Below are 12,505 nucleotides of genomic sequence, written 5' to 3'. Positions count from 1 at the left end.
TCTACCCACCACCAGTCCCTCCGACCAGGAAACCTGCACAAGCCTCTTAGATAGACTCATCCACCAGAGGGCAGACATGAGAAGAAGAACTACAATCCTGCAGCCTGTGGAACAAAAACCACATTCACAGAAAGATAGACAAGTTGAAAAGGCAGAGGGCTATGTACCAGATGAAGGAACAAGATAAAACACCAGAAAAACAACTAAATGAAGTGGAGATACGTAACATTCCAGAAAAGGAATTCAGAATAATGATAGTGAAGATGATCCAGGATCTCAGAAAAAGAATGGAGGCAAAGATCGAGAACATGCAAGAAATGTTTAACAAAGACCTAGAAGAATTAAAGATCAAACAAACAGAGATGAACAATAAAATAACTGAAATGAACACTACACTAGAAGAAATCAATAGCAGAGTAACTGAGGAAGAAGAATGGATAAGTAACCTGGAAGACAGAATGGTGGAATTCACTGCTGTGGAACAGAATAAAGAAAAAAGAATGAAAAGAAATGAGCACAGCCTAAGAGACCTCTGGGACAACATTAAATGTAACAACATTCACATTATAGGGGTCCGAGGAGGAGAAGACAGAGAGAAAGGAACAGAGAAAATATTTGAAGAGATTATAGTCTAAAACATCCCTAACATGGGAAAGGAAATAGCCACCCAAGTCCAGAAAACGCAGTGAGTCCCATACAGGATAAACCCAAGGAGAAACATGCTGAGACACATAGTAATCAAATTGGCAAAAATTAAAGACAAAGAAAAATTATTGAAAGCAGCAAGGGAAAAATGACAAATAACATACAAGGGAACTCCCATAAGGTTAACATCTGATTTCTCAGCAGAAACTCTAAAAGCCAGAAGGGAGTGGCATGATAAAGTGATGAAAGGGAAGAACCTACAACCAAGATTACTCTATCCAGCAAGGATCTCATTCAGATTCGATGGAGAAATCAAAAGCTTTACAGACAAGCAAAAGCTAAGAGAATTCAGCACCACCAAACCATCTCTATAACAAATGCTAAAGCAACTTCTCTAAGTAGGATACACAAGAGAAGAAAAGGACCTGCAAAAACAAACCCATAACAATTAAGAAAATGGTCATAAGAACAAAGATATCGATAATTACCTTAAATGTGAATGGATTAAATGCTCCAACCAAAAGACACAGGCTGCTTGAATGGATACAAAAAGAAGACCCATATATATGCTGTCTGGAAGAGACCAACTTCAGACCTAGGGACACATACAGACTGAAAGTGAGGGGATGGAAAAGATATTCCATGCAAATGGAAATCAAAAGAAAGCTGGAATAGCAATACTCATATCAGATAAAACAGACTTTAAAATAAAGAATGTTAAAAGAGACAAGGCAGGACACTACATAATGATCAAGGGATCAATCAAAGAAGAAGATATAACAATTATAAATATATATGCACCCAACACAGGAGGACCTCAATACATAAGGCAACTGCTAACAGCTATAAAAGAGGAAATCGACAGTAACACAATAATAGTGGGGGACTTTAACACCTCACTTACACCAAGGGACAGATCATCCAAAATGAAAATAAATAAGGAAACAGAAGCTTTAAATGACACAATAGACCAGATAGATTTAATTGATATTTACAGGACATTCCATCCAAAAAGAGAAGACTACACTTTCTTCTCAAGTGCGCACGGAACATTCTCCAGGATAGATCACATTTTGGGTCACAAATCAAGCCTCAGTAAATTTAAGAAACCTGAAATAATATCAAGCATCTTTTCTGACCACAACGCTATGAGATTAGAAATGAATTACAGGGGAAAAAACATAAAAATCACAAACACATGGAGGCTAAACACTACATTACTAAACAACTAAGAGATCACTGAAGAAATCAAAGAGGAAATCAAAAATTACCTAGAGACAAATGACAATGAAAACACGACAATCCAAAACCTATGGGATGTAGCAAAAGCAGTTCTAAGAGGGAAGTTTATAGCTATACAAGCCTACCTCAAAAAACAAGAAAAATCTCAAATAAATAATCTAACCTTACACCTAAAGGAACCAGAGAAAGAAGAACAAACGAAATCCAAAGTTAGCAGAAGGAAAGAAATCATAAAGATCAGAGCAGAAATAAATGAAATAGAAACAAAGAAAACAATAGCAAAGATCAATAAAACTAAAAGCTGGTTCTTTGAGAAGATAAACAAAATTGACAAACCATTAGCCAGACTCATCAAGAAAAAGAGGGAGAGGACTCAAATCAATAATACTAGAAATGAAAAAGGAGATGTTACAAGAGACACTGCAGAAATACAAATCATCCTAAGACACTACTACAAGCAACTCTATGCCAATAAAATGGACAACGTGGAAGAAATGGACAGATTCTTAGAAAGTGTAACCTTCCAAGACTGAACCAGGAAGAAATAGAAAATATGAATGGACCAATCAGAAGTAATAAAATTGAAACTGTGATTAAAAATCTTCCAAAAAACAGAAGTCCAGGACCAGATGGCTTCACAGGTGAATTCTATCAAACATTTATAGAAGAGCTAACACCCATCCTTCTCAAACTCTTCCAAAAAACTGCAGAGGAAGGAACACTCCCAGACTCATTCCAGGAGGCCACCATCACCCTGATACCAAAACCAGACAAAGATACTGCAAAAAAAGAAAATTACAGACCAGTATCACTGATGAATATAGATGCAAAAATCCTCAACAAAATACTAGTAAACAGAATCCAACAACACATTAAAAGGATCAAACACCATGATCAAGTGGGATTTATCCCAGGGATGCAAGGATTCATCAATATACGCAAATCAATCAATGTGATACACCATATTAACAAATTGAAGAATAAAAATCATATGATCATCTCAGTAGATGCAGAAAAAGCTTTTGACAAAAGTCAACACCCATATATGATAAAAACTCTCCAGAAAGTGGGCATAGAGGGAACCTACCTCAACATAATAAAAACCACATATGACAAACCCACAGCAAACATCATTCTCAATGGTGAAAAACTCAAAGCACTACCTCTAAGATCAGGAACAAGAAAAGGATGTCCACTCTCACCACTATTATTCAACATAGTTTTGGAAGTCCTATCCTCGGCAATCAGAGAAGAAAAAGAAATAAAAGGAATACAAATTGGAAAAGAAGAGGTAAAACTGTCACTGTTTGCAGATGACATGATACTATACATAGAGAATCCTAAAGATGCCACAGAAAACTACTAGAGCTAATCAATGAATTTGGTAAGGTTGCAGGATATAAAATTAATGCACAGAAATCTCTTGCATTCCTATACACTAATGATGAAAAATCTGAAAGAGAAGTTAAGGAAACACTCCCATTTACCATTGCAAGAGAAAGAATAAAATACCTAGGAATAAACCTACCTAGGGAGACCAAAGACCTGTATGCAGAAAACTATAAGACACTGATGAAAGAAATTAAAGACGATACCAACAGATGGAGAGATATACCACACTCTTGGATTGGAAGAATCAATATTGTGAAAATGACAATACGACCCAAAGCAATCTACAGATTCAACGCAATCCCTTCCAAGTTACCAATGGCATTTTTTACAGAACTAGAACAAAAAATCTTAAAATTTGTATGGAGACACAAAAGACCCCGAATAGCCAAAGCTGTCTTGAGGGAAAGAAATGGAGCTGGAGGAATCAGACTCCCTGACTTCAGACTATACTACAAAACTACAGTAATCAAGACAATATGATACTGGCACAAAAACAGAAACATAGATCAATGGAACAAGATAGAAAGCCCAGAGGTATACCCACGCACCTATGGTCAACTAATCTATGACAAAGGAGGCAAGGATATACAATGGAGAAAAGACAGTCTCTTCAATAAGTGGTGCTGGGAAAACTGGACAGCTACATGTAAAAGAATGAAATTAGAACACTCCCTAACACCATACACAAAAAATAGACTCAAAATGGATTAGAGACCTAAATGTAAGACCGGACACTATAAAACTCTTAGAGGAAAACATAGGAAGAACACTCTTTGACATAAAACACAGCAAGATCTTTTTTGATCCACATCCTAGAGGATGTGGAAATAAAAACAAAAATAAACAAATGGAACCTAATGAAACTTCAAAGCTTTTGCACAGCAAAGGAAACCATAAACAAGATGAAAAGACAACCCTCAGAATGGGAGAAAATATTTGCAAACGAATCAACGGACAAAGGATTAATCTCCAAAATATATAAACAGCTCATGCAGCTCAATATTGAAAAAACAAACAACCCAATCCAAAAACGGGCAGAAGACCTAAATAGACATTTCTCCGAAGAAGACATACAGATGGCCAAGAAGCACATGAAAAGCTGTTCAACATGATTAATTATTAGAGAAATGCAAATCAAAACTACAATGAGGTACCACCTCACACCAGTTAGAACGGGCATTATCAGAAAATCTACAAACAACAAATGCTGGAGAGGGTGTGGAAAAAAGGGAACCCTCTTGCACTGTTGGTGGGAATGTAAATTGATACAGCCACTACGGAGAACAGTATGGAGGTTCCTTAAAAAACTAAAAATAAAATTACCATATGATCTAGCAATCCCACTACTGGGCATATATCCAGAGAAAACCATAATTCACAAAGACACATGCACCCCAATGTTCATTGCAGCACTATTTACAACAGCCAGGTCATGGAAGCAACCTAAATGCCCATCGACAGATGAATGGGTAAAGAAGATGTGGTACATATATGGAATGGAATATTACTCAGCCATGAAAAGGAATGAAATTGTGTCATTTGTAGAGACATGGATGGATCTAGAGACTGTCATACAGAGTGACATAAGTCAGAAAAAGAAAAACAAATATCGTATATTAACGCATATATGTGGAACCTAGAAAAATGGTACAGATGAACTGGTTTGCAGGGCAGAAACTGAGACACAGATGTAGAGAACAAACGTATGGAAACCAAGGGGGGAAAGCCACAGGGGGGCGGGGGTGGTGGTGGTGTGATGAATTGGGAGATTGGGATTGACTTGTATACACTGATGTGTATAAAACTGATGACTAATAAGAGCCTGCTGTATAAAAAAGAAAAAAAAAAGAAAAAAAAAAGATTTCCCCCTGAAAACCAACAGGGAGATCGTTCAGTATATAAAAGAATTTAAAGGGAAAAACGTCACCCCAGGGGTGCTGCCTCCTCCTCATATTGTCAGAAGGACCAGATATATGCACTTGGAGCAGAAATACCAATTATTTTCTTACATGCTGTGGACTTGGATAAGAAAAATGTCTCTTCCCCATAATCTCACCATTTACTTTGGCTCCACCTATGTAGCCCTTACAAGAGAATTTGCTAATTTTGTTCTGCAAGACCAGAGAGCCATTGATTTACTTGGGTGGTCTAAGGATACCTACTCTCCTGATGAACATTTCTGGGTGACACTTAAGAGGATTCCAGCAGGTCTTGTCTGTAGGAGCGACAGCTCAGGGCCACATGGGCTGCGGACTGCCCAAGTGGACTACATCTCCCAAAGGGCTCCACGGGCGCACCGACAGGAAGTGGCTGGAGCATCTCCCGCCTCCATGCTGAGGAGAAGAGGTTCTATCCGTGGTCTTGGCACTTCTCTTTCCTTTCGCGGTGGTTGCTGCTACGGAGCACGGCGAGTCCATGTGTGCAGTGAGGGGCGCTATTCCTGGGCCAGTAGCACCCGAGCCCCGGGTTTGACTGCGTCCGCCCTGTGATGGACCCCAACACCATTATCGAAGCCCTGCGGGGCACCATGGACCCAGCCCTGCGTGAGGCCATGGAGCGCCAGCTCAATGAAGCACACAAGTCTCTGAATTTTGTTTCAACACTGCTTCAGATTACTATGTCAGAACAACTGGATTTACCTGTGAGACAGGCAGGTGTTATCTATTTGAAAAATATGATAACACAGTATTGGCCTGATCGGGAAATGGCACCAGGGGATATATCCCCTTATACTATTCCAGAAGAAGATAAACATTGTATTTGAGTAAATATTGTAGAAGTCATTATCCACTCTCCTGAGCTCATCAGGGTACAAAGTACTACATGCATTCATCATATCATCTAACATGATTATCCAAGTTGCTGGACTACCATTGTGGACAAAATTGGCTTTTACCTTCAGTCTGATAACAGTGCATGTTGGCTAGGAATTCTTTGCCTCTATCAGCTTGTGAAAAATTATGACTACCCATCTTCCTGCTAAGGAATGTTCCAGCTGTTGCTCCAGCCTCTGTCAGAGTGCCAGTTGTAGTTCTGGTATAAGAAACCAGAGGAACGGAGTCCATTGGTAGCAGCAATGCAATATTTCCTGCCAGTTCTAAAGGACCGTTTTATCCAGCTTCTTTCTGATCAGTTTGATCAATCTGTCCTCATCCAGAAACAAATTTTCAAGATCTTCTATGCTCCTGTTCAGTATACACTACCACTGGAGCTGATAAACCAACAGAACCTGACAGAATGGATAGAAATTTTAACGACTGTTGTGAACAGGGATGTACCTAATGAAACACTTCAAGTTGAAGAAGATGATAGACCTGAGTTACCATGGTGGAAATGTAAGAAGTGGGCTTCACATATCTTAGCAAGGCTTTTTTTTTTTTTTTTTTTTTTTTAAGCCTTGCGCTCCCTGAAGGTTTTCCGGCAAAGCATTTTTTTTTTTTTTTAAACAGAGAACAGGAGTATTTATTTATTTATTTATTTTAACATTTATTTATTTATTTATTTATATTTGGCTGTGTTGGGTCTTCGTTTCTGTGGGAGGGCTTTCTCTAGTTGTGGCAAGCGGGGGCCACTCTTCATCGTGGTGCGCGGGCCTCTCACTATCGCGGCCTCTCTTGTTGCGGAGCACAGGCTCCAGACGCGCAGGCTCAGTAGTTGTGGCTCACGGGCCTAGTTGCTCCGCGGCATGTGGGATCTTCCCAGACCAGGGCTCGAACCCGTGTCCCCTGCATTGGCAGGCAGATTCTCAACCACTGCACCACCAGGGAAGCCCAGCAAGGCTTTTTGAAAGATATGGAAGCCCTGGCAATGTTTCTAAGGAGTATAATGAATTTGCTGAAGTATTTCTGAAGACATTTGCTGTTGATGTCCAACAAGTTTTATTGAAGGTGTTATATCAGTACAAGGAGAAGCAATATATGGCTCCTCGAGTTTTACAACAGACATTAAATTATATTAATCAAGGAGTTTCTCATGCTCTCACCTGGAAGAATCTGAAGCCTCATATACAAGGCATTATCCAAGATGTTATTTTTTCCATTGATGTGCTATACAGATGCTGATGAGGAACTTTGGCAAGAAGACCCCTGTGAATATATACGCATGAAGTTTGATGTGTTTGAGGATTTGACCTCTACTACCACTGCTGCCCAGACACTTTTGTTTACAGCTTATAGTAAGAGGAAAGAGGTACTACAAAAGACTGTGGGATTTTGCTACCAGATTCTTACAGAACTAAATGCTGATCCTCGAAAAAAAGATGGAGCCCTGGGCCTCCCTGGTGGCGCAGTGGTTGAGAGTCCGCCTGCCGATGCAGGGGATACGGGTTCGTGCCCCGGTCTGGGAGGATCCCATATGCCGCGGAGCGGCTGGGCCCGTGAGCCATGGCTGCTGAGCCTGCGCATCCGGAGCCTGTGCTCCGCAACGGGAGAGGCCACAACAGTGAGAGGCCCGCGTACCACAAAAAAAAAAAAAAAAAAAAGATGGAGCCCTGCATATGATTGGCTCTTCAGCTGAAATACTTCTGAAGAAAAAGTTCTACAAAGATTAGATGGAATATATGTTGCAGAATCATGTATTCCCTCTCTTCAGCAGTGAACTAGGCTACATGAGAGCGAGGGCTTGCTGGGTCCTTCACTATTTTTGTGAAGTGAAATTCAAAAGTGACCAGAACCTGCAAACAGCCCTAGAGCTGACACGAAGATGTCTGATTGATGATACGGAAATGCATTTTAAAGTGGAAGCTGCCGTTGCACTTCAAGTGCTGATCAGCCATCAAGAGAGCGCTAAAGAATACATCACACCATTCATCCGACCTGTCATGCAGGCTCTTCTTCATATTATAAGAGAAACAGAAAATGATGATCTTACCAGTGTAATTCAGAGAATGATCTGCGAGTACAGTGAAGAAGTTACTCCTATTGCAGTAGAAATGATACAACATTTGGCAATGACATTTAATCAAGTAATCCAGACTGGGCCAGATGAAGAAGGAAGTGATGACAAAGCAGCTACTGCTATGGGAATCCTGAATACCATCGACACACTTCTTAGTGTAGTTGAAGATCATAAAGAAATAACCCAGCAGCTTGAAGGAATCTGCTTACAGGTCATTGGAACTGTTTTACAACAGCATGTCTTAGAATTCTATGAGGAGATCTTCTCTTTAGCACAGAGTTTGACATGTCAACAAGTGTCTCCACAGATGTGGCAGCTACTACCTCTGGTATTTGAGGTTTTTCAGCAAGATGGCTTTGATTACTTTACAGATATGATGGCTCTGCTTCATAATTACCTAACAGTTGATACAGACACACTTCTGTCTGATACCAAGTACCTTGAAATGATATACAGTATGTGCAAAAAGCTTCTTACAGGAGTTGCAGGAGAAGATGCAGAATGTCATGCAGCAAAATTGTTAGAGGTGATCATTCTGCAGTGCAAAGGGCGTGGCACTGACCAGTGTATTCCCTTATTCGTGGAAGCAGCTTTAGAGAGACTGACAAGAGAGGTGAAGACAAGTGAACTTCGAACAATATGTCTGCAAGTTGCCATTGCAGCTTTGTATTATAATCCACACCTACTTCTCAACACCTTAGAAAATCTTCACTTCCCTAATAATATTGAACCAGTTACAAATCATTTTATTACACAGTGGCTTAATGATGTTGATTGTTTCTTGGGGCTTCACGACAGAAAGATGTGTGTTCTGGGCCTATGTGCTCTTATTGATATGGAACAAATACCACAAGTTTTAAATCAGGTTTCTGGACAGATTTTACTAGCTTTTATTCTTTTATTTAATGGATTAAAAAGAGCATATGCCTGCCATGCAGAACACGAGAATGACAGTGATGATGATGATGAATCGGAGGAACTGGGGAGTGATGAAGATGATATTGATGAAGATGGACAAGAATATTTGGAGATCCTGGCTAAGCAAGCGGGCGAAGATGGAGATGATGAAGACTGGGAAGAAGATGATGCTGAAGAAACTGCCCTGGAAGGCTATTCCACGATCATTGATGATGAAGATAACCCTGTTGATGAGTATCAGATATTTAAAGCTATATTTCAAACTATACAAACACGTAATCCCGTGTGGTATCAGGCTCTGATTCATGGTCTTAATGAAGAACAGAGAAAACAGTTACAGGATATAGCAACTCTAGCTGATCAAAGAAGAGCAGCCCATGAATCCAAAATGATTGAGAAGCATGGAGGATACAAATTCAGTGCTCCAGTTGTGCCAAGTTCTTTCAATTTTGGAGGCCCAGCACCAGGGATGAATTGAGTTACCACTTTCCTACAGTGTGATTGTAGTGAAGAGCTTGTGTTCCTCCTAGTAGCAGTTCCAGAACTGGTTCATGTTTTTCACTCTAAACTAACTGATCAATAGATGGACAAAAAAAACCCAGGAGGTGGGACCTGATCATGCAACTTGGCACTGAAAATGAATCCAGAAGGATTTTGGCAGGGGAGGGAGGTAACTTGGGGGGCAGGGAGTATTTTCTTTATTTTTCGAAAAAAGTAAGATTCTGACTAAAAGTTCAAGTGACACTGTGGAAATCTGCAACAAGAGAGGATGTCATGAAGGCAGCTTTTCTTTTTCCTAGGAAAAAATAGGCATGGGCTACAGGACTATTTAAAATGTCTCATTTACAGTATAAGCTCAGAGGTAGATGTAATTTTTACACCTATGAGTATCTGTCCGATTTCTGTCTCTTCCTCACCATTGGGTATCTATTCTTTATATGTAAATAAGATAAGGTAATCGATAGCTTTATTCAATCTTTGTCATTTTCATCATCAAAGCTTGTCCCTATGTAGATTATTGGACATTTATTGTAGCACTACATAACTGATTTAAAAAAATCTGTAAATGAATTAACACTTTCATATTGAAACAAGCCTGCTAGCCTATGTATAAAATAGCAAAATGTTTCCTGTTTATAAAAAGATGGGATGTAATGGAGTGGGGGGCAGGGGTAATTTCAACTTATTAATTTAAAAATGAACTAGCAATTTTGTACCTGGTACTTTGTGGTGTACTGGTGTACTCACCCCTGATAGTGACTTGAATTCAGTATGTTAAAAGGGGTTAGTGATATTTCCTTGCTGCTAAAAATGGAAACTCCCTCTGTGTCCTGTTTTTTCTTAAAGCTCTCAGTGTACAAGTGGATATTTGGATAGAAGACCTTACTGTAACAAATAGGAAAGATGATATTTGAAGCATGTAAATTGGATATAAAATTCTACTCTTAAAGAATTGATAAAAGAGTATGGCTAAACATCTATATATGCAATCTATTAGAAGAACTTAATTCTGCAAAAAGAACTACCATACAACCCAGCAATCCCACTACTGGCCATATACCCTGAGAAACCCATAATTCAAAAAGAGTCATGTACCACAATGTTCGTTGCAGCTCTATTTACAATAGCCAGGACATGGAAGCAACCTAAGTGTCCATCGACAGATGAATGGATAAAGAAGATGTGGCACATATAGACAATGGAATATTACTCAGCCATAAAAAATGAAACTGAGTTATTTGTAGTGAGGTGGATGGACCTAGAGTCTGTCATACAGAGTGAAGTTAAGTCAGAAAGAGAAAACCAAATACCGTATGCTAACACATATGTATGGAATCTAGAAAAAAATGGTTCTGAAGAACCTAGGGGCAGGACAGGAATAAAGATGCAGACGTAGAGAATGGACTTGAGGACGTGGGGAGGGGGAAGGGTAAGCTGAGATGAAGTGAGACAGTGGCATGGACATATATACACTACCAAATGTAAAATAGATAGCTAGTGGGAGGCAGCTGCATAGCACAGGGAGATCAGCACGGTGCTTTGTGACCACCTAGAGGGCTGGGATAGGGAGGGTGGGAGGGAGATGCAAGAGGTAGGAGATACGGGGATATACGTATATGTATAGCTGATTCACTTTGTTATAAAGCAGAAACTAAAACACCATTGTAAAGCAATTATACTTCAATAAAGATGTTAAAAAAAAAAAAAGAGAGAGAGAGAAAATGTCTGCTCTTTGAAAGGCCCTGAGGTGAGAATGAAGACAAGCCATAGACTGGGAGAAAATATTTGCAAATCATATACCTTGCTAAAGAAACTGTATCTAGAAAAAAAATGTATATTTAGATATAAATATATCCTAGAAAAAGAATATATTTATTCTCAAAACTCAATAATAAAACAAACAACCCAATTAAAAAATGGGCCAAAGATGTGAACAGATACTTCACCAAAAATAATATACATATAGCAAATAAGCACTGAAAAGACACTCAACATCATGTATTGCTAGGGATATAATAGTACACAGCTATTAAAATTAAAATACTGACCATACCAAGTGTTGATGAGGATGAGGAATAACTAAAGCACTCATACACTGGTGGTGGGAATAACAACAGTACAACCACATTAGAAAACAGGTTGGCAGCTTCCTAGAAATTTAAACATATGCCTACCATATGATCCAGCCATTCCATTCCTAGGTATTTACCCAAGATAAATTAAAACACACGTCCATACAAAGGCTTATTCAAATGTTCATAGCAGCCTTATTTGTCATAGCCAAAAATTGGAAGGAACTCAAATGCTCATCAGTAAGTGAATGGATAAATGCATTGTGATATATTCATACGATACCACTATTCAGCAAGAAAAAGGAATAAACTATTGATAAACACGACAACATGGATGAATCACAGAATAATTAGGATGAGTGAAAAAGGCCAGACAAAAAAAAGATGAAAAAAAATTTTGCAAATGGCTATTTAAATTAACCTTGTCTATCTTTATGTTGTCATATTAAAGCTATAGCCCTGAAACCCTTTAAATACTATAGGAAGATTCCGTACATTATATTAAATCATTCCATTTATATAAAATTCTACAATATGTAAACCAATGCCTAGTAACAGAAAGCAGATTTTCGGTTGCCTGGGGACCAGTTAGGGGGTGGAAGAAATTCGAGGAATTAGAAAAGGCATGAGGAAACTTTTGGGATGATCACTACGTTCACCATTTTGTTTGTGGTGATCATTTCTTGGGCAAATATGTATGTCAAAACTTACCAAATGGGGCTTCCCTGGTGGCGCAGTGGTTGAGAGTCCGCCTGCCGATGCAGGGGACACGGGTTCGTGCCCTGGACCGGGAAGATCCCACATGCCGCTGAGCGGCTGGGCCCGTGAGCCATGGCCAC

At 39.3% G+C, this 12,505-nt stretch overlaps 1 protein-coding gene across 1 annotated transcript; it reads left to right on the top strand.

The window, feature by feature from the left end:
• Positions 1-5,767: 5,767 nt before the first annotated feature.
• Positions 5,768-9,571, top strand: LOC307057532 (importin-7-like; the record flags this gene model as incomplete). The annotated part of the gene is given in 8 exon segments (XM_079710709.1): positions 5,768-6,040; positions 6,044-6,121; positions 6,125-6,229; positions 6,311-6,645; positions 7,058-7,310; positions 7,312-7,558; positions 7,767-7,825; positions 7,829-9,571. Coding segments are annotated over 8 exon segments (3,093 nt in total).
• Between the last annotated feature and the right edge of the window lie 2,934 nt (positions 9,572-12,505).

This window comes from Hyperoodon ampullatus (assembly GCF_949752795.1).
Source record: "Hyperoodon ampullatus genome assembly, chromosome: 8".
Classification (NCBI taxonomy): domain Eukaryota; kingdom Metazoa; phylum Chordata; class Mammalia; order Artiodactyla; family Ziphiidae; genus Hyperoodon; species Hyperoodon ampullatus.
The sequence above is the reverse complement of the archived record's forward strand: the minus strand, read 5'-3'. Positions and strand labels throughout refer to the sequence as shown.